The 24695-nt window shown below is 35.2% G+C and overlaps 1 protein-coding gene across 1 annotated transcript in view; it reads left to right on the forward strand.

Annotated features, from left to right (window-relative positions):
• Positions 1-24695, forward strand: part of CDH12 (cadherin 12, type 2 (N-cadherin 2)) — a 277650-nt gene that overhangs the window by 140316 nt on the left and 112639 nt on the right. Inside the window, 1 exon segment of the mRNA XM_014546325.1 lies at positions 23462-23756. Coding sequence (XP_014401811.1) covers positions 23462-23756 — 295 coding nt within the window.

Raw genomic sequence — 24695 nt, forward strand, 5'->3', positions numbered from 1 at the left:
ATATAAATACATATATATAGATATAGATAGATATAGATATATATGAAATATATATATATATATGAAAAGTAAAATACTGCATGCAGTTTGATAGTATGTGAAAGAATGAGATTTAAATTGTATAAGATTATTAATCTTTTGTGCATATTTGCTTATTTTATGCATTTTCAGGAAGGGTTAATATATCTTATAATTGCATATACTTTTTCAAAATAAAATAAATTGACTGAGGACATTAGAATAGAAGGAAAATTAAAGTAAGAAAAAATTTATGAAATCATGGATTAAGTTAGTACACAAAATCCAAGCCAGGAAAAATTATTTTCTAAAAGTGGGTTTCACATGAGGCTCTAAGATTGCTGTCTGCTTTTAGAAAATCTGACATAGTTATATGTTCAGACTTTCCAGAAGTTAACTGTGAGGTATTCACACATGCACATGTGCACACGCAATTGTTTTTGCTAAGTAAAAAGACAAACTGTTCCTTTAAGTCAGATAAGAAAAAATTCCCCATTAGTCTTTTTGAAGAGGGTACCCAGTAATGAAAGCAATGATCATCAACAATATCCTTGTGGTTAAGACACTTTAAGCAAATATATATTTACTAGAGGCCCAGTGCTTGAAATTCGTGCATGGGTAGTGTCCCTAGGCCTGGCCGGTGATCAGGGCTGATCTGCGGGCCGATCTGTGGGCTGATCTGTGGGGCGACTGGCTGGGCGATCAGGGGGCCCCTGTTGGCACCCGCTTTACCTGGCCTGGCGCCATACACTTGCCGGCCCTGCGCCCCCCCCCCCCCTGCTGGTCGGGGCCTGTGGCCTGGGGGCATCTCCTGTGTTAAGAGTCTGCCCTCTGGTGGTCAGTGCGCATCATAGCAACTGGTTGATTTGCATATTAGGCTTTTATTATATAGGATTATAACTAATCTGGTAAATTTTAAAGAGCATTTTCTTGTAATGTCCCCCTTATGTCTGTTAAAAACACTTTGTAAAAGCATTTCTATAAGATGTAGATTTTATATGGTAGAGAATTAGTGTTCTATGCTGGCATAACTTATTCTAAAAAAGAATTTCCAGTATCTGGAAGAAATGGTGGGCCCACTGTCCTTCAAGCAATCCTTCTTAAATGCTGCTTATCTTCACTATACTTCCCAGATACACAGATGGGAGCATGTTTGTGATTATTTCCCCTGAAAAGGAACTAGAGTGCAGGGAGTTGTTATTGAGGATTAATTGCCAATCATATACTTGAAAGTTAATCCAGGGCCTGGTGAGGACATATTTATGATTCAAAAGGTAATTTCGCCTCTGCTCAGAGAGAGACTTCAAGGAGTCCTCAATGGCAAGCATTCCTCATAGACCTTTAGTATATGAAGGAATAGGAATTAGGCCCCAAAATTCTGAAGCAGAGACACAAAATATGAAAGTCTCTGGGGAGATGGACATACTCACACATATCAAATGATATGTGTATAAATTTAGACAGCACATTAAAAGATACTTACAGTAATAGCAAAGATGACAGAGAGCATTGCTGATCCAGGGCAAGGAAAATTTTGATATTGGATATAAATGAGAATAGTGAATTTGTAATAAACCAGAGACAGGCAATTCTGTTTCCTTATCCATGACTGGATAAGCAGAAAGTGGGAGTAATAATGCATTAGCAGTTTGCACATTTTATTCTGAAAACTATCAGTGAAAATTAAAAGGGCAAGAGATCAGCTAAGATATAATTGGTTCTGGGGGAAAAAAAGCAATAGAGTTCCATGAAGCAAAGAGCATTCATGATTTGGGTGAAATGGGGCTCTCACCCAGAATAAAAGCCTTGCTAAGTCAACCCTGGTTAAATTCAAGACTCATGAACTACACAAAATTAAAAGGACAGGGATTAACAGCCATAAATATTTAGTCCAACCTTCTCCTGGTCAAAGGAAAAAGGAGAAAAAGGTCTGTTTGTGAAAACTTGCATGGAAAGAGGGTGAAAAGGAAGGGGAACATTTATTAACTATTTATTTTATTAGCTTAAGATGTAGTCACATTTATGCATCATGAGAATTTCAGAAAATGCTAGGCTAATACTAACACCACCCTCCATGATGGTAAAGTCATGCTTGAACAAAAGTATAAAAAAAAATTAAGATAAAAACTTAGCATATACACTAGTGCATTTCATGGTCTTAGTCAAAGAGCCTACATTATTATTTTAAATTGAGTGTATTGATAAGGATCAAAGCTGTGAAAGTGAATGACATTAATGAATTAAGAGGAGAAGGTGGCCTCAAAACCAGTAGGTGGAGAAAGGTGAAATATAAGCCTGGAAAGGAAATGGATGAGAGCTTCAGATGGGTAGAAGGAAAACCAGGTCAGTGTACTAGCAGTATCTCAAAAGCCAACAACAGACGATTTTAAAAATTAAATGGTAAACAACATCAAAGGCTGATAGAGAGGACTGAAAACTTTTCCACAGGATTAAGCCAGTCTGAGCACATGGATAACCATATTGAGCAGCCCAGGTAAAGGAATGTGCTAGAGGCTCTAAGTGAGCTCAGCAGATTTAAAATAACCATCGCAGAGAGTAGGCGAACAAATTGACCAGATGCACAATTTAGGTAATTTAGAAAAGCATTCGGAGTAGTAATTATACATGCATTCATTAGCTTAACAAGTATTTTTTTTGAATAATCCTAGTGATCAAAGCAGTCTTCTGGATGGTTGGGGCTCATTTGCATATAAAACAGACAATATCCCTGTCTTTTAGAAACTACAGTCTAGCAGGGTGGTTAAAAAAAAAGAATGAATGAATGAATGCCAAGCAAAAGGTGTATGTTGAAAGGTGACCAGTGTTATTTAATAAACAAGTAGACCAGAGTGAGGAAGATCAGCAGCGTTTGAGATGGGTTTGACAAGGATTCTTAATTTTGGTGCCATATGAGCAATGGTATGGACTACAGGAAGTAAGATTTGGTCATGTGGACAGCTAGGAATAGCACTCTAGGCAAGCAAACAGCCAGTGCAAGTTCTGTGAGTTGGCAGGCTTGTGTGTATGGAACCCAGGGAGACAGAGGAGCTTGATTAGAGACAAGGTTAAGGAGAGAGTGAGAATGGGCTGTAGGGGCCCAAAATCAGAGGGTCTTGAAAACTATCACAAGGATTTAGCTTTCACTGAGTGAAATAAGAGCCCTTTATATTGGCCACAATGTACTTCAGTCCTTGCCTTTCTCCAGTAGTGTTCCATTTGTGGATCACATGCACTGAGAGTAGGCTTTACAATAGGTTTTCACAGTTACTACAAAAAGACAGAGTGTCAAAAGAATTGATGTTTGACAAGTGTCTTATGAAAATGCAGGACCATATGTTCTCAGCTTGGAAATGAACAGAGACAAGAAACGAATGATTGACTGTACTGAAAGAAAGGAGAGGAAAATGGAATGGGGAATTTGATGAGGATATTTATAGTTTTCATTCACTGATAAAAAGATAAATATGTCCAGTGTAGTCCCAGAATTCAAGGTGTGTTATTTATTTATTTATTTATTGTGTGTGTGTGTGTGTGTGTGTGTTTTAGCATTAGATTATCTGGTTCTTAGTCAAATTCTTACCGTTTCCAAATGCATTTATTACTTCAATGTTTGGGGAAAAAAGGAGAAAAAAGATGACTTAGCCAAAAATGTTTGAACACAGAATGATGCTTTTAATAATACATTTCAAAAAGAAACTAAATATTATATTTTTGGATTTGGTTTCAAATAAATCTAAATCATATTTTTTTGGCCTACTGGCCATTCATTCATTCATTGACTCATAAAACTAAACGACAACAACAATAAAAACCATTTATTTAGCTACTAAGTACAAATAATTAAGATGCATATTGGGAAATATTACCTTTAAGATTTTTAAGACGCTCACAGTCTGGAGATAAGGATAACTTGTGTATAAATAGTGGCGGTAATAATGTGTAGTTGATAGAGACAAACACACCAAGACATGGGAGTGAATTAGAAGGATTGGACAAAGATGCTAAGAGGATACAATATTAGAAGATGGGTTACCAGGTAGAATACTTTATTAGAAAATGCATCTTTCAGGACTATGTACCAAAATAAAGAAATGATAACTATGACATGTTACTTAAAATACATGCATTGAACTACACAGACACAGAATTTTAAAAATAAAATCAAATGGATTCACAGAATTCTATATCGGTAAACTCTTTTGTTAGGAATAAGCTAAACTAAAATGTATTCTCATTTACCTTAAATAGCTAAGGCAAAATTGTGGTTTAGGGGGACAGGTAAAAAAGAACTAAAGTTGCTGTATTCTAGACCTACTACTCTAATTCTGAGCTGGTTGGACAATATGGTACTTTTCTAGAAGGTCGGTTACTGATTTTATGATTTGCTGTTTAAATTCATGTTTTAATTTATTATTTCCACATTTATTTTTCATGTGGCAGTCAAGTATTTTTCCTTTATGTATGTGTCAATTACCCACATTGGGAGAGCTGGCAGCACTGGAATTATTCAATGAAATTATTATTTCCCATAGTGCTCAGAAGGTCAACCCACTGTGAATGCAACCAAATCTATTTCAAAAGTTGATTTCCAATAACAATGTTTACTCTGACATATTCTCCTTGGCAATAGAATCATGATTAAATGAAATTGTTAGCTTCTAAATTACTGGACCTGTAAAAGGAATATTTACTTAGAGTGTTAAGGATTGGTTTTTAAGATTGTTTTATTTACTTCAGTAATGTGACAGCAATGAAAGAAAAAATAATCATATTTTCATTAACAGTGAAATCTGACTGCATTCATTAATTTTAGTTAAATAAGCCCTTGATATTCTCTGCAACTAACACATTATTCACATCAATACTTAGAGAAAATGTGAAGATTACAGTTCTTTTATGCATATTTAATATAAATATATCATTCTAAAATGTTATCTATAATATAAGGCAAAGGTTATTCATAAATTTATAGAAGCAAATTCCATTCTTTGACTGGCAGTAAGATCCCTTAACACTCATATAGTTCCCACACAGGTACCATTAAAATGAAAAATGCTCACTTTTTAGGCATATGTATACTAAATCAAAAGCTCATTTTTTGTTTTAATATTTTTCTTCAACTTTATGATATTATTTTTGAAGGCACAATTAATAATGTTCAAACAAGGCCAATCAGATACCCGTCAGTTATGAATGTGTTTTAAACTTTTTCTCAGGGTGCTCAATAAATAAATACTTCTATTTGTATCCACTTTGAATCAGTTTTCACAGAATCATACTTTAATCAGAAAATATGAACTTATGTGATGTTAATTATATTGATTTTTTTCAATATTGCTGTGCTCACTAAATCTTGTTTCTATACGCTAATTAAATATTTTATTTCATGATGAGTCTCTGGGCTAGTAGAGAAACATGAAATGTTATGGACACATTTTACATAATATTCTGTATTATAGTAATTGACCACATGCTTCTAAAGGAAAATTACTATGTCCAAACATATTACATACAGATGCTCAAACATACAGCTTAAAACTAGATAATTTGTAATTGATTTGATAGAATTTTAATTACATTGCAGAAGGATATGGAAAAGAAATTTAATAAAGAACTGATTATCATTTTAAAACATAAATTTTGCCTCGTCGGTGTGGCTCAGTGATTGATCCCAGACACTAACAGGTCACAGGTTCTATTCTTGGTCAAAGCACATGTCTGGTTGCAGGTTTGATGCCCAGTAGGGGGCGTACATGAGGCAGTCTATAGCTGTTTCTCTTTCATCGATGTTTCTATCTTTCATTCCCTCTCCCTTCCTCTTTCTCTAAAATCAATAAAAACCTATTTTTTAAATATTATAAAATACAAATATTATATTTTGTTAAAATATAATTAAACAAGGACTATGGCATTATTAAACACCAGTTTCAAAACAATTTTATGTAAATGAATATACAGACCTGTTTTCTGATTTGCAGTAGAAGGTAGCTCTGTATTTTCATTACAGATAATTCCCATTAAGTTTTATGTTGTAAAATTCTTTACAAAACAGCTGTTTTATTATTTACTAGGGGCCCGATACATGAAATTCGTGAAAGGGGTTTGGCCCTCGCAGCCCTGCCCCCGACCCACTGGTCGTTCCGGAAGGTCGTTCTGCCATCTGGTCTAATTAGCATATTAGCTCTTTATTATATAAGATTAGAGAGCTCTTAAGTTTTCTTTGAATGGGATATTTATTTAGAAAAACATACAAAGAGATCAATCAAACATGTTTAGAACATGTCCATGTTATATTTATCAATTATTTATAGAGCAAATTAAATGAGTTTAAGATTTTTTCTCTTGTATATGTTTACAGAGATTTGATTCTTACTATGAATTGGAAATAATTTTTACAGACATAAATACTGTTGCATGAAGAAAAATATCTACTAAGTTAGAAACTGTAACCTTCCAAGCAAGTAGAGATTTAAAAAAACACCCAGAGATAAATATCTTGGGTCTGGTCCAGCAAGTCCAAGATAACATTAAAAATATCCTTTTAATTTTCCAATTCATCATCTTAAACTTTCTGCTTTCTCCTTTATGCTCATAAAGTAGTGTCTATGTTTCTAGCCATTATGTCAGCAATATATGGGAAAAGGGAAGGAAAAAAGAGGAAAAAATGAAAGAAAAGCAGCAAAAAGTACATACCAGATGAGTTTGTTCATTTAAAAAAAATTTCCTAAACATCACCAAAGGTTTTGTTCATGTTTGTCTCATTAGCCAAAATGGAATCCCATATCTACCCTTGGCTCTGAAGTACTATGGGAAGGTGAGCATTTTAATTAGGCAAACTGCTAGCCAAGACACAGCCCATTGATAATAGATTCCATCGCTATGGAAGGATTATATTAATAAAAATGAAGGGGAAATGAATATTAAATAGGCCACTGGCAGTGACTGCCATACTCATCAACTTTGCAATCAGATCCAAAAGGCAAACTGAGATATTGTCAAAGGCATTGCTAAATTTAGACGTTCAGGTAGACTTAGTAAAATCGTAGATAACATATCTCACTGTATTTTGTGATTTAATGCTCTGGAGTAATAGTTTACTGAAAGCTGCAAGATAAAGATAGAAAATTTATTATATAATTGCATTTTATTCCCTATCTTCTAGCTATGTGGGATTGGGCAAGATATTTATTTTTGTCATTTACTTTCTAATTTATTCAATAAGAGAAATTTTAGAGGGATCACATTATTTTGCTTAGAGTAGATACACACATATCAAATGACTTCCCATTTTTCTCAAAAATCATGTAATTAGTAATGATTTTTAATGACTGAATAAAATTTCAGAAATAGGAACTCTCAATGAAATTTTCCTGATTGTCATTTTTTCTAATGATGTAAGAAAACAATTCTAAGTAAATAATATGTTGGGATTAAGAACAGCTACAGGCTCTGTTTTAAGCTGAGTAGGTGTTCAATAAAGTGTTAATATACTTTTATAGGCGAGCGATATAGTAAAATGAATTGTACATTGACTGCATTCATATGTATGGCAGGAAAAACATTCCTGCATTATTCTGGCCATCATTTGGACATGGAATGTAATAATCTTTGCTGCTTCTATATGGTGAGATGCGAGGGTCCTCCTGATTGATGAAATATTTCCAGTCAGTAATAACTAGCACATTATGACTAGAGATTTGAGTCAGCAATAATTAGATCACTTTATACTTAGAAACAGTCATGGTGATGGACAGATTTTTGAGTTGCCAAAGCAAGAATCAAGAAGTCTGGTCCAGCCCCTTTCTTTTTGGTCTTGGTTAACCAGCTCAAAGTGCATGCCTGTGTCTAGTCTTCCTAGTCTCTCAAAGATTTACTCATACCCCATGATCTATTTTGTCTTGCAGAAAACGCTTGATCTCAGGCAAATCCCAGTACACATAGATGTGGGCTCAGGCTATCAATCTATAATAATAAACACGTAATATGCTAATTAGACTGGACAGCCAAATGACCTTCCGGACATCCTTCTGGATGACCTTCCAGACAAAGCCGGGGCTGTCAGGGCCGAGGCAAGCCTCCACAGCTGCAAGGGCTGAGTCCCTTGCACGAATTTCATGCATTGGGCCTCTAGTATAGAAATAAAAGGACAGAACTTTAAGCATAAGAAGAAGTGGAGGACAGGGGTTTGACCATGACTAAACTGCAGTAATAACAGCAAAGAGCAGATTTATTCCAGTAACAATGGGGACAAGAAAGCAGGCATTAGCAGCTGGAAGGAAATAGTAGCTAAGGCTTAGTAGTGCTTACTTTTTGTTCGGTGTGAAGCTCCTTACTTTTATTATCTTATTTAGCTAACATTCTTATTGGCTAACACTATTATTCCAATTTTACACATAGGAAGTTCACTATGTATTTTGCCCAAGATCATAGCACCAAACTCAGACCATTCAGTTCCAAAGACTGCTCTTAAATGATATCCTACATTATATCTACATAAAATAAAAACAATAATAAAAATGAAGCCTTAGCCAGCGGTTCTCAACCTGTGGGTCGCAACCCCTGAAAATACATCCTGCATATCAGATATTTACATTACGATTCATAACAGTAGCAAAATTACAGTTATGAAGTAGCAATAAAAATAATATAATGGTTGGGGGTCACCACAACATGAAGAACTATATTAAAGAGTTGCAGCATTAGGAAGGTTGAGAACCACTGTGAGTCTACTGCTTTAAGAGAAATCTAAATAGATTGGCCTGTCCACGTTTATGACTGAAAAATTCCATAACAGGTGAGAACCTGTAGGCTGAACTAGCAGCAGTTCCATCGATGCCTTTAACTGATATTGTTCACTAATAGTAAGATTTATCACAGACATTATGGAAGACACTTAATGGCTACAGTACTCTTAGAGAAACGTCCTGGGAATATATGTTTCAGGCTGCTACAGTTCTTCTCAGATCAAATCATATTTCTTGTGAAAATAGTGTAGTGTGAACTGATGGGGCTTCAAACCTGAAGAGATAGTTCAATGGGTTTGTATTCTGAATTGAAAAGAAAAGTCCATTTTTATTTGCTCTTAGACTCATGTTTTGAATCATATAATATTAAACATAATAGGAATGTTAGAAGACGCTGCCTCCAGTTTGTCTTTTAAATGTCCATGCTTTATTTTTAAGACCTGGATAAAAGGATGTGACAAAAAGCATCTAGACATTATTTTTTAAAAAAATATATTTTTATTGATTTCAGAGAGGAAGGGAATGGAAGAGAGAGATAGAAACATCAATGATGAGAATCATTGATAGGCCAGCTCCTGCATGCCCCCCACTGGGGACCGAGCCCGCAACCCGGGCATATGCCCTTGACCGGAATTGAACCCGGGACCCTTGAATCCACAGGCTGACGCTCTATCCATTGAGCCAAACCAGCCAGGGCAACATCTAGATGTTCTTGAATAATTTTCTCATGGTGGATCCATAGGTCTATGTGAATTGATACTTGAAGAAGAACTAATGAGAATCAGCTAAGAAAGTTTAGTAAATGAAAGTTGGTCTCTCACGCAAATGTCTAGCTGCAAAATGTAAATGGTGCCAGATAATGTACTATAGGTGGACTAACTTTTCAGGATACTAACTGTGGTTCACCAAAGATATTCATTCTAATAATACAAAGGATCGTATTGCCCCTATAATTTTAAATGTTCTATGTGAGAAAATATTCACTATCGCTCTTCTTGAAATGCTGGCCCTGGAAATACTTTATAAAGACTTACTATCTTATCAGAGTCATTTTAAAGAGGCCCCTGGCCAAAGATAGAACAGTTGAGTATGGTGAGGATGACGATACTGATAGACCAGAAGGTACCACAGCTGTTTGAATCCAAAATGCTCCGTTATGGCAGCTCTGCCTGGTCACATTTGACAGATGCAGGGGACCTGTAGCATCGAGAGTGTGACGAGTACAATTTGAAACTGACATTGACAAGTCACTGCAGAGAGAGACAGATGATGAGGGAGCTCTGAATAAAAAGACTTTTAAGTCAACTGCAAAAAAATAGATAATATCAATGATTCTTTCCTCAGAGAATTCAAGTAGGTAAATTTTTCTCATATTTAAGAGAAACAACATTTTTTATGTATGAGTTGATGCTACAGTTATTAATGACAGGAAGTTATTAGGACTGTTTCAAGCAGGAAACTCTGCTCTCTGCACTCCATAAAATCAGCCTGGGATATAATATGCAAAATAAAATTTATGTTGTTACTAGTAGTACAAGCCATACATGATTTATGGAGAAGGCACTAGAATTGCATTATCACTAGAGTATATATATGTGTATATATACTAGTATGTATATTTGTTTTTAATTTTGAAAGCTTAAACTTACTCCAGATTTAATAAAGAATAAAATTTCTAGTTTTGTTCCTTTTCCCTCTACTGTTGTTGCTGCTACATGGCTAAATGTTATCATTGCTCTGCTTTTTTCTTTGTGGATAAGAAGTGCTTATTATGATTAAACACATAGGATCAGGGAGAAGGAAAATTAGCAGTTATATAGGATAATAAGGACAAAGAACAATTTATACCCCAATATTGAAGTTCCTTTCTGTCTCCTCAGACATAGGCCTTGGCCTTGTATTATAAGCTCAATCTCCCTGATTGAAAAAGTTCACAAGATGAAAAGTCATTTTTAAAACTCACTTTTTATAGCAAGTTTCCAGCTAAGGAAATATATCCACAGTCCACAATTGACTTTATAACATGTAGTAACTTTTAAAATTCTTATTTTAAAATTGAAGACAATATTGTGAAGTGTGATCACTGTAGATTTTATAAGTATTTCTAACTAATCAGGTGTATTACTTTACATATAATGCATTAGCTTGAAATTTAGATTTATTTGGTTTTTGCATTTACAATAGAAATAAAAACAACTATCAAACATACGTATGTGCATTATCTGACATTTTCATATATGTTATAATAGGAAGAGTGAGAAAGATTTGTGTACTCATTAAAAATACAATAAATTTTTACTCACTGAACCAACTATACATAACTATTCATTGCATGTAAAGGTAGGGGAGAGTTTTCTTTCTATATTCAGGTGACATAATTACAATGATGTCATGGCATTTCTAGGTATTTATCAGATAGCTTCCCATGGAGAAATATCATTCTTAGTCTTATCTATCATTGTTTACTTCAAAATTGCACAACCGATAGTCAAGTATTTATGGATAAGATAAATTACATTGCAGCTTTAATTTTTCAGGTTTACAACTCTTACTCATGACATAGAAAATGAAGAGAGATTTAGAATCCATTGCAAGCATGTAACTATAGTTTCATAAAATTTTATGTTCTACAAAATATAACGTGATAAAAATGTGAAGTGCAGAAAATATTTTACATTCTTTGCTCTTCATGTCTACATGTTTTGGGCCGTTTAAAAAAAATATGAGGGGGGAAATATTTTTATTTTTGTTAAAAAATTTGCTCTTCGTGTCTACACGTTTTGGGCCGTTTAAAAAAGTTAAATATGAGGGGGGAAATATTTTTATTTTTGTTAAAAAAAACTTCCAAAATAGGTTAAAATGAAATGGAAAAAAACACATGAAAGAGAAAAGTGCATTATTTAGACTCAGTCAGACACGTGAGTTTTGTTTCCAGTCTCTCAACTTTCGAGCTGCAATATATTGGAGAGATATTTTAATATCCCCAGCTTCAGGCTCCTCATTGGCATTGCTAAGAAGAAAAAATATTATTAATGATGTCAAAGAATACAATACTTATAAAATAATTAGTACATCTCTATAAATTATTTAAATAGAAAAGATTAGTATAATTATGAATAATCAAATGATCCCATTTCGTTTGATATATATCCTTCTCTACCCACACAATAAAGCTTATGTCTACTAATTTTACTCTTCGTTATTTTTCCTGTGTTGCTAATGGAGCTTGAAATTGATGTGGCCATTTGTAAGCCAGCATCGATTTGTTCTCAGTCCCTGATGCCTTTTGGTGGTACTGACTTTTTCCCATATAAATTCTGTAACACATTTACATATGAAATCATAATGAAATACATTGAATGTAATTCATCTCACCTGCAACCATTAGAAAACTAGGTTGTTGTTTTTTATTTCTAAAGTTTTAAAATTGTATAGGCCAATAATATTTTGATTTATTAAACATTATAAGGCTGATTTCAATTCCAAGTGGCCCCCAAATAGGAGCAGGTAATTTTACTTGGTTTAGTGGAAAGAACTCTGGGCAGAGTTGGATAACCCAGTTTCTATTTTGATTGCTGTAATTAACTAGCTCTATAATATTGAGGAAATCACTTAGCCTTTTGGATTCTCAATTTCCTCATTTGTGAAAAGAAGTAATTGAAACAATGTTCTCCAAGGGCTTTCCAGTCCCAAAGGCCTGATCAGATGTCATTACAGAAGCCATTGCTTTGACACTGTTTTCTTTTCTTTTTAAATCTATACCCCTTCTTAACAATTCAAATCACACTAAAAATATTATGGGAATACCTGATCCCAGGGTATCCCAATTTGGTTTAATTGATGCCTATGACCAACATAATTGGGTGACAGCCAGAGTGGCCATTCTCTCCAGTCCAGGAATTAATTATGCAACGTGCTGGATTGCTCAGTTCAAGAGTCCTGGTAGAAATAGTTCTGGAACAAGAAAGACATAGCCTACACCTCTGTTAGGCAGCTTTTAAAGACAGTTTTTGTATGTGAACTGATATATATATCTGAGCTGGCTGCTCAAATGCCTTATTATTCTCCTTCCCAGGAACAGGGTCAATAAATTTTAAGCATCATTAGCAGCAAGTATGTACTCAAAACCAACAAATTACATGGCAACTTCTCAGAGAAGGCTTCAGGATATAAAAGGGATGGCAAGTTCGTTATATCTTCAAGAACAGAAGGATCATAGAAGCGAAAGTACTCAACATTTTATCAGGCAATAAGTGAAGCCTGTTGTAAACTAAAATACAGTATTGTTTGTATTTTTTATGTCAGAGGAATCAAAACTAGGAATTAAAGAGAAATCATGTTCAGCACATTGCTTTCCACCCAGAAGGTAGGGGAGTGACTTGGGCAGTAGCTATGTTGTAGATTCAGAAAGGTTCAAGCAGAGGATTTCAAAAGTGTTCTGTGAATTGTGATGCCTTTTCCACTGTATTTCTGTGATTTTGAATTGGGGAAGGGGAGTAGGAAGAAACTGTGCACACTGACCCTGCTTCATTCAACACATATTTTGCATAATGATGTCGCGGCTAAGCTTTCATTACAGGAAATTCTATGTTTAAAGAAATGCTTAGGACAGCTGGCTTACAGGATACCTGCATGGGGCGTGATGAAAGTACTGAATCCATGCATTTGATTCAAGTTTAATTAACTGTTATTATTTGAATGGCAGAGCAGAGGCCTATGATACAACCTAAGTGTCTGTACAGTGAGACAACACCTTTCATTTCACTTCCCACAACAATTTACATGATGAAAGACCTGCCCTCAATCCTACGCTCATCACACACTAGATCATTCGTTTCCCTCATTCAAAAGGTAAGATTGGGCCTAGCTAGTTTGGCTCAGTGGATAGAGTGTGGGTCTGCGTGTACTCATAAAAAAATACAATCAATTTTTACTCATTTAACCAACTATAGACTGGGCCTGCAGACTGGAGGGTCCTTGGTTCGATTCAGGTTAAGGGCACATGTCTGGGTTGCAGGCTCAATCCCCAGTAGGGGGTGTGCAGGAGGCAGCCAATCAATGATTCTCTCTCATCATTGATGTTTTTCTCTCTCTCTCCCTCTCCCTTCCTTTGAAAAAAAAAATATATATATATATACACACACACACACACACATATATATTTAAAGTTAAGATTGGGAGATATTTCACTTTGATCTAAAACAGGAAACAGAAACCCTTTCTACTACCACCAGTGAAGTGGGGATTGCCCTCAGCTCCTCGAGGTCCCCCCTCTGTATCAGCAGCTCCCCACATGGGTGTTTGTGTGCTCCCAAGCCAGCTGGGGCATGTGTCTCTGACTTCTATGTCTACACCTGGAAAAAGCCCTCTTGCTTTTAAAGGGCGTTTGTGATTAGGTCAGTGCCACTGAACATAGGCCTAGGGTTAATTCCACAGGCTTCGAAGTCCTGGGGTTATGCAGAGAATATACACCAAGGGGAGCGAAATCCTCAGCAACATTGTACAATCCTGCCGACCACACCCTATGTCTGAACACAATCATAATGAAGAATGAAGATTTGATTTGAATTTAATTCTGTATAAAATACAAGTTTTATGATCTACAATAATACAATCAAGTATAATTGGACCCTGTTTAATCTCAGAAATTCTGTCTATAATTTATCTTAATCAGCAGCTAATGATATATGGACCTGAAAATTATAAAAAGCAGTGAAAGGAGTTAAGTGAATAAACTATGTTGTAATTGTGGAAATCATGCAACTATACAACCTATAATATTCATATGTTAGCTTTAGTAAAGTGTGATGTATTCACACATACATGTTCAACTTAATTCCATATAGTCCATGAATTATTGGGAAAATTAAATAACGAAGTGATTTAGTAACTTTTGAAAACAATGAAACTTTGATTTAAGGTCTCCATTAATATCAAATTAAGCATCTGCTTTTATAATCCAGAATTTCTTTTTTATTTGACCTTTATAAATGCAATAGCCTGAAATCAACTTATTTCACTCAGGCATCTAATAATATATATTTGTGAAAAGCAGTCAAAATTGAGCTTCCAGCACCTGGGAAAGATGTTTTTATTTTATTTTTAAATTTTTCTTTCCTCTTTATATTTTAAGTCAAAGTATTATCTCTTTGGAGGTTTCTTCAGAATCCTATTAGCCCTATTGGGAAATAAGTGAGCCCTGAGAATTATTTCTTCCTTAATGTGTCTATAATAAGATCTTTAGAAAAAAAAAATCTCTGGTTAACCTGCACTCCGAAACAAGGTTCAACTTACTGCATTTCTAATACAGAGCAGTTAGTGTTTCTTTTTAACATATTGAAATTTAGCATTAAGATTATTCACGTTCATACTATTTGGCAAAAAGTGAATATTTAATACATACAGATCATGCAAATCAGATAATATTTATTTATACAAAACTGAGAGATATGAATACTTAACAGTAAGTTTGACATAAAACAGCTTGACTCATAATACAAAAAACAAAATCTGTACTTGGATTTATTTTTTCTGTGTTTGTAATATTATAATTTCAAAATCCATTTAAAGTAGTTATTATAAAGTGAGGAAAGGAAATAAAAGACTTCAATGAGGTGGTTTTGTGATTAAGACATAAAGCAATTCCTACAGTAATGCATGCTACTGAAAATGGGTCACCTTCAAACCACCCTTGAGAATAAGCAGATAATGTAATTTCAGATTGCATTATCTAAAGAGCATTGTTATAGTATGTATATCTACATAGTCTTTTTTTAAGTTTGCAAAAAATGTCCATATGTGAGCAGGTTAAAACACAAATGCTCTTTTCATCTTTTTTCCCTCTCACATACAACATGTATACACACAGGCCTAAATATCCTCACATTCTCACATCTACTTATAAGGTCATTAGTTAATTGTGAGAATGAAAGTATACATGTTAGTGACTATTTTTCTAACTTAGTGGAGAGGGGAAGGAGGAAGGGGACTGGATAAAATAAGGTGAAGGGATTAGCCACAGAACACAAAGGTATAATACATAGACACAGACAACAATATAGTTATGAGCAAAGGGATGGGGAGAGAGGGTCTGGGTGAGGTAGGATAGGGGTGTGGATGTGGACATATGTAATAATGTCAACAATAAAAAAATGGAGTTACTTCACTATGTTCTTAACATAATGGATTTCTATATGTTTCAAAGCAAATTATGTTATAAAAATGTGTACAAACTTAGTAAAAACAGTTTCAATTGAAATGTTTTGATATAAAAGCAAGTATATTCTCTTCAACATAAATGTTCATTTTTATTTATTTATTTATTTATTTTTTTATTTTTAAAGTATTACAAAGGGTATTACATATATGTCCTTTTTTTCCCCCTGCCCTTGACAATCCCCTGCCCTCCCTTACCCCCCAGTGTCTTATGTACATTAGTTATGCTTATATGCATGCATACAAGTCCTTCGGTTGATCTCTTACCCCACTCCCTCCTGCCCCCCAACCCTCCCTGGCCTTCCCGCTGCAGTTTGACAATCAGTTTGAGGCAGCTGCATTTTTTAGGTGACTATTAATTATCCCAAATATATAATTGACACCTAATATATTGGAATTATTTCTAACTATGAATATATAAATCGGTATTTTAAATAAAACACAAACATAACATGCTTTTAAAAATATATAGTATATGCTTTTTAAATTTTCAATAGGAAAGTGTGATTTGAGAAGCACAAAACTATAAAAAGAAACCGTTTTGAATGAATATTATTGTTGATACATACTAGAGGCACAGCGCACAGATTCATGCACAGGTGGGGTCCCTTGGCCTGGTCTGCAGGGATCCAGCCAAAACCAGCTCTCTGACATCCCCTGAAGGGTCCTGGATTGCAAGAGGGAGTCATTGAAGCTCAGCAGCTCTTGCATTGAGTGTCTGCCCCCTAGTGGTTAGTGCGCATCATAGCTACTGGTTGGACGGTCAAATGGTCAGCTGGTTGGCGGAGGCTTAGGCTTTTATATATATAGACTAGAGGCCCGGTGCACGACATTCATGCACGGGGGGAGGGGAGGTTCCTCAGCCCGGCCTGCACCCTTTTTGCAGTCCAGGAGCCATCAGTCGGACATGCTTAGTGCTGCCACAGAGGTGGGAGAGGCTCCCGCCACCACTGCAACACTCGCCAGCCATGAGCCCGACTTCTGGCTGAGCAGTGCTCCCCCTGTGGGAGTGCACTGACCACCAGGGGGCAGCTCCTGCGTTGAGTGTCTGCCCCCTGGTGGTCAGTGCACATCATAGAAACCAGTTGTTCAGCTGTTCGGTTGATTTGCATATTACCCTTTTATTATATAGGATTGTTTCCAACTGTACTCCTGTCTTCTTGAGAGCAAGTACTAAGTTATGTTCTCTATTCTAGTATCTCCTGGAATCAATAATAGGCAGTCCAGAGAATTTTTTTAAAGCTTTATTGTTGAAAATATTACAGGTATCACTTTTCCCCCCTTTGACCCCTTCTAGCCCACCCCAACCCCCCTTCCCAGGCCTTCACCACCTATTGTCTGTGTCCATGGGTTAGGCATACAAGTTCTTAAAGCATTTTTGAATTTAACTCTTTTTAGTAATGCATCCATAAGAATAGAATTTGGTTTTGCTCAAGCAAACTGATGTCACAAAACTAATTCTGGGTATTTTGCATCTGTGGTTTATCTAATTCTTGAACCAAAGATTTTGATGATCTTTTGTTTTTTTTTAAATTTGTCTCAAGAGAGACCCAGTTTTGAAAGTTAAGAAAAGTTATATTATAGTAGTCAAATTGAAAGAGTTTGGTTTAAGTGCTAGTCCCAAAGACACACGGGGTTAGACTACCTGATTTGAATCTCAGCTTTGTATCTTTCTATTTGTATGTCTGGAGGCAACCTTGCCTCTCTGTGCCATGTTTCCTGTATCCGCAAAATAAGGGCTAAGATTAGAGCTGTACTCATAGGGTTGTTCTGAACATCAGAGTGGTTTTAGATTTGCAAAGTGGTTTTAGACTCAAAGCCATTGGAAAATTGCCTAGCAAAAAGTAGAAGCCGATAGGGTTTTCTGTCATTATTTCAGATCCAATTAGTTTTCTTGTGCCTATGAATATAAATTAATATAACTGAAAACAAATCTGACTTTACAGGGTTTATTTAGAGAGAAAGGAAGGGAAATTGATGTTATGAAGTTAAATTCTTTACAATATTCTCCAAATTTTACAATGTAAATATTAGAATCCATATTTTACATATGAGGATTCTGACATTTACATAAATTTAGTAACTTACACAGTAACATCCAGGTAAGAAGTAATGGGTTTGGAATTTTAACCCCAAATGTCTGTCTGCTCAGGTTCATAGATTTTAGATTAGTCTATGTTTTACATTAGAGTTAAGATCTGTATCTGACTGCTGTATTAGAGCTATTAAATGCTTAGGCAAAGAGGTTAGGGTACAACATACAGCTTTTGAAATATAATTTTTACATTTTGAACTATTTGAATTTAGTTATATCTCTTTGATTGGAATTATCATGTTAGTATATCACTGATTAGTTTGAGAATTAAATAAAGCTTATAAAACTATTACAGATATTGAGTAAGTGCTAATAATAAAAATAATAATGTGGAGAAATTAATACTAGCAATAACAAATTAACAAATAATATATATATGTAACAATGTATCATTGTTATTAATGAGCCATCATTTTTGTCCCTTTAAATCTAGAATAAAACATAAAAATCTACCTAGTATTCCGAAAAAATAACCACCCTTAAAACCATACATAAAATGCACTTTTATTTCAAAAACAGAGATTCCATTAACGATGGTTTGATCAGAATAGTTTATTGTCTGGAAATGTTTTGTTACCTAAAAAATGGCTCTGTGAAAAATGTTCTACAGCTTTGGAAATGTATGAAAAATTATTTTAACCTCCTCCTTCCATATTTTTCCTTCTAAATCCAGGCACCATGCCAATGACCTCTCAAACTTTTGCAGAAATACCTGTTAATATATTGTGACACTCTCAAATGATTTAATATAATCTGGGTGAGCTCAAGTTGTAAAATAGGACAATCTGAAAAAAAAGACCAGGATGCCTCTCACATATGACCACACATATAATAATCAAGGACAAAAGGAAAGATGAAAGAGAATATTGGGTGGATAGTATATTTTCTCTTTAGCAGTGTTAAATAACAAAAATTCAACGGAGTAAATTGAAAGATCAAATGGGCTTATTCAGTGATTCGTGAATCAGGTAGCTTCCCATACAGTAAATAGCAAGGAGCTCTGCGGAGCTGGAGAAGGTTTTTATGGATGGAAAGGAGGCAGAAAAAGATGAGCAAAGGACTCATCACTTCATGCAAGATCACCCTCCTAAGGGGAAAGGAAGGAGTCTGTCTGGCAGGTGATCTCTCTAGTGCCGACCAAGTAGTTCCAGGTTGACTCGTTCAAGGTGACATTCCTGGGAGAGGGTGAGACAATTAGGTTAATTGACTTGGTTGGGTGATGTGGGGCACAGCACAAGATTCCATTTGGGGCCTGTTGGTTCCTTTTAGCAACAGGATGTATACGATATCCTAAAACATTAGCTTTTGTTGCTCCCAAGCCTGGTAAATAGCCTTTGTTCTTTGCTCCTCCTTAGCATACCTCTGGGGAAATGTGGGCCTTTTTGAAATGGGTTTCTACTTTCTTAAATAGAAGTTGAAATATTTCCAGATGATAAATAGCTTTGGGTCTGTAACCCAGGCAGGGGAGTTCTCAACTCACATTGGGCGGTTGAAGGGAATTCCCAACCTTGTAAAGTAGTATTCCTCTTGCTGGAATGGCAACAATCAAGCGAGGAAGAACAAATGAGTCCCCTCCGGGAACAGAACGAAATAGATGTCAAATATTCTTGAGCATTCAGTGGCTTCAGAAAGAGAAAACGTTTGCATGATTCCATTACTCAGACAGAGTTATAAATCATCTTTGGGTCTGGTCTTCTTTTGTCAATAAACAACGAGTTAAAAACAATCTAATGGCACTGTAGCTAATAACAATGGCCACTGTGATGTTCCTGAGAACAGAGCAGGCATTAACAGGAAACCTAAGCAACTATAAAAAACACTTAGTACTTTATAAGATCACCAAGGAGAATCCAGCAAAAGTCATTTGTTTCATACATAATGAAATTTTTTCAGCCAAAGAAACTCACATAAAATTGCCTTATATTTATTTTTGCAAGTTTATCTGAATACATCCTGTATGTAAATAAAACAATTTCTCCTTTCAACAAACCCCATTCTCTCCCCATGCCTAGTAACCACCCCCTATCCGGGCAAATAGCAAATGAAAATAAAAATCACTGCTGGACATGGTAATATAAAAACATTTTATACTCTTAGGTGCACTTTTCAACCCAGACAAAAGAAGAATAAATTCCTTCTTTTGTGCAGCGGTTTCTAAAATATAATCAGAGATATGCTAGTAAGTACTTGACTTTAGATTAGCTTTCTCGAAACTTTTAAGTCCTAAAATTCAGTTTCACTTACACTCTGACACTAGACCTCAGTATCTTTTTTAAGCCTCTTTTGGCATCTCATTTTCACGCTCCATCTGAGGTGACTTGGAAAACAGCAGAAAATAACAACACCACTTCCACAAAACAACTGCCTGGACACCGCATATTTCTACATCCACCATTTATGGAACTCTGTTTCTAGGACAAATGTTATTTTAAGTGTCAGTATTAGAAGATGATTTTATTGGAGTTGGCTTTGTCAGTCAGTAAATAGTCATCACCTACCCAGAAAAAGCTTTTTAAAAATAATTGAAATAAGAAACATCGCTCGCTGTTATTTTTAAATGGCTCTGAAGGAGTTATTAGCTTTCTGTATGTGTAGCTTAAAGCCTCTGTATAAAAGGGCATCATGTGATTTTCTGAACACAACTCAGATGAGGCAAAGCACAAGAATTTCCCTTCCGCACCCTCCCTTCTTTCATGCAAATGAACTAAGCTGTAGCTTTGCAGTGTAAGCTAAGCCTGAATTAGATTCCCATGCTGAAAAATTAAAAATTAAAAATAAATTCATCTATAGAGATCAATTTCTGGAATCATTCAAGATTCAAAAATGTTGATAAAAGTGATCATGGTTTTGATCTTAAAAATCACCCTTGTATTTTGAGGAACTAAAAAGTTGGACACACACATTCATCACATTTATTATTAAGAGATAAGCAAAATCCATTGACTTCCCTAAATGAATATAATATGGAAATTTAAAAATAATTTTGAATAATTTCAAATGACACTGAAAATCATTATAATATATTTTTATTGAAAATATTGACTCATTTATCATTTTTTAAAATATATTTTATTGATTTTTTACAGAGAGGAAGGGAGAGGGATAGAGAGTTAGAAATATCAATGAGAAAGAAACATTGATCAGCTGTCTCCTGCACACCCCCTATTGGGGATGTGCCTGCAACCCAAGGTACAGCCCTTGACTGGAATTGAACCTGGGACCCTTTAGTACGCAGGCCGACGCTCTATCCACTGAGCCAAACCGGTTAGGGTAACTCATTTATCATTTTAATAATTATGCATATGTGTATATACAATAAGAAAACAATTACATAGACATATGAAAAAATATATGAATATGTTAATATATGTGAACCATTTTAGATATGTATATATTCATATACATTTATTAACATGAATATATATAACTGAAAGTGTATAAAAATGATCAAAGAAGTTATCTCTAGGTAAGAGAGTTTCAATTTAGTTTATTACATTCTCTATTCGAGTTATTTAATATGTAATATGAAGAAGATTTTACAGTACCCAGCATCAGGTGAACACCACTTATTTAATATTAGATTGATTGTGAATAAACACCTATAGTGTAAGCTAGTCACCTCTGTGCCTGACTTAATCAGCACTGAATAACTTGTTTTGAATATTGCCTGCCAATGCAGGTTATTGCATGTGATCTTCTTTAAGGTATTATCCTGCAATGAGCTACTATAAAAATTCTAATCTTCTCAAGAGCTTTACATTAAAAAAGTTCATTTTCAGTTCAAAATTTAACATATATATATTTTTTAATTTTTATCATTGAAAGCATATGTCCCCCTTCCTCCCTCATTGACTCCATCTAGCCTGCCCTGCCCCCACCCCCTGCCCCAAACCTTCAAATATTTTTTGAAGTTTTAATTTCTACAAAACTCAGATTTAAATTAGAAGGAAAAGGTGGAAGAGGAAGGAGTAGCAACACTGAATTTAATTTGGATTTTGGAGAGAGCTGAAAACACATTTGCTTTTTTATTATGTCAGTTCAAAAAGAAAATGGTTCTGATTTTAGCTAAATGAAGATTTTTTTGGTAACTACTTGGATCACATTGTAAAAACCTATTTAGAATTTTCACTCCGTTTCCGCAATATTACCACATATTTTTTTGAGCTGTTGACAAAATGGATACAGTTTATAAAGTCATTGCTTTTGCATTGAGCATTTGCCTGTCTCATATCTTTAGATGAATTTGAAAGCAAAAGCAATACCCAATGTGTTGGATATTTTTAATAGTATGGTTGGAATCTGTAATTTGAAATTCCTAGGTTCAAAGAAGATTTATCTACAGCTTGATTTTACGCTTGAACCTTCTTATGCTTCACAGCAGTTTATGAAGAATTGGGGGGAGCGGGGAGAGGCTTCCTCCTATCATTCATAGCATTTTTCTTAGACTTGAGTAAAATATACAGAAACTTTCAAAGAAAAATCAAAATCTAGTGTCCCCTTATTGTGTTCTCATTCTCTTAATTAGATAACTTGCTCAGGTCTAAATCCTTTGCTTATACTTATGTACATATATACTTTCAGAGCAAGTTTTGAGATCAATATAAATTTACAAAATGAATATATTTATTTTAATAACATTAATTTAAATGATGATGTTATCTTACTGAACCTAAACTAAAACATAGAGTTTAAGAGCAAAAGTATGTAAAAGAAGCAAATAGGATCCAGAGACAGAGAAGCATCCATCAGACCATCAAGCCTCGGAGGGAAGGCAGGAGAGGGTGGGGGTAAAGGGGAGAGATCAACCAAAGGACTTGTATGCATGCATATAAGCCTAACCAATGGACACAGACACCAGGGGGGTGAGGGCATGAGTGGGGGCAATGAGGGGAATAAGGACACATATGAAATACCTTAATCAATAAAGAAAAAAAAAGAAGCGAATAGATACAAGTGTTCAAAATCCTTGTATTTATGCATGCTCATGTATTTGGGGGCTGTACTTCTGATATCTGCAATGTACTGAGCAATAAGATGGATTGAGAGAAAGCTGGAGTGAAGGACAGATATGGGATCTATCTCTGCGAGAAGTCAAGTAGATTCAAAGGTGAATGGTGGAGTCTTCGGGATACACAGGTATTCGCCATATATTTTTCAAACTTTGTTTTTTGTGTGTTTAAAATGTTTATAATTAAAAAGTTGGTGAGCAAAAACAAACAGAAAAAAAGAATTATATTGTTTTTGTTTACCTTTTCTGATTAATAATTGTACTGCAAGTATGGCTTTTTAACCTAGAACCATATCTTTAATGGTCTTCATTTTCTCTCTCTCTCTCTCTCTCTCTCTCTCTCTCTCTACTTCCCTCTCCTCTCCCCCTCTCTCCCTAAAGCTCCATTCTGACTTAGATAAGGGAGAGAGGGAGAGTAAATACACCCTCTCTGGAGATGGCGCTGGCACCGTTTTCACCATTGATGAAACTACAGGGGACATTCATGCGATAAGGAGCCTGGATAGAGAAGAAAAACCTTTCTACACGCTTCGTGCTCAGGCTGTGGACATAGAAACCAGGAAGCCCCTGGAGCCTGAATCAGAATTCATCATCAAAGTGCAGGATATTAATGATAATGAGCCAAAGTTTTTGGATGGACCATATGTTGCCTAGTGTCCCGAAATGTCTCCTGTGGGTGAGTAAACAAACCAAAATTCTATCAGATGCTACAAGACCTTTTCACATTTATTTTCTGCAGGTTGACGTAAACATCTTACTTGCAACCCAGAAGAGTATTCTTTCACTGTAGAGCAGTGGTTCTCAACCTTCCTAATGCCAGGACCCTTTAATACAGTTCCTCATGTTGTGGTGACCCCCAACCATAAAATTATTTTCGTTGCTACTTCATAACTGTAATGTTGCTACTGTTATGAATCATAATGTAAATATCTGATATGCAGGATGGTCTTAGGCGACCCCTGTGAAAGGGTCGTTCAACCCCCAAAGGGATCACGACCCACAGGTTGAGAACCGCTATTGTAGAGGCTACAACCGTTTCATTTTTTTTTTCCAATTTTCTTTCTATTTAACTTTTCCTTTTTGCTGCATTCTAAATATATAAGTAGATAAATAAATATCTAGGACATAAAACATTCTTTCCCATATTTACATTTCCCTGAACTCACAAAAGTCCTCACTTTGCACTGAAATTGATGTTATTCATTACAATTCCAGATACCTATATAGCTGGAGGTAACCACCACACTCAACAAATACCAGATAGTAATCCTTGGCTGAAGGTAAATTATCCACAGCATGTGTCACATCTGAGCCTGAAGGTGGTCCAGAAAGGGGGGTATTGCCTCCTTTGTTGCCTTCATTGGAAATCCCAGAAGGGTAATATTGTTTTCTTTGTGGCTGTAGGTCACCATAGTGGTTAAGCCATCACCCTAGGAAACAAATATGATTATGAAGTTAGTATTAGAGTAATTTTACAATTAAGCTTTTAGTATCATCTTCATTCTTTATAATTAATAATACTATAAAATCAGCCCGACCGGCATGGCTCAGTGGTTGAGCATCAACCTATGAACCAGAAGGTCACAGTTCAATTCCCAGTCAGAACTCCTGCCCA

This window comes from Myotis brandtii, unplaced genomic scaffold, assembly GCF_000412655.1.
Source record: "Myotis brandtii unplaced genomic scaffold, ASM41265v1 scaffold440, whole genome shotgun sequence".
Lineage (NCBI taxonomy): Eukaryota > Metazoa > Chordata > Mammalia > Chiroptera > Vespertilionidae > Myotis > Myotis brandtii.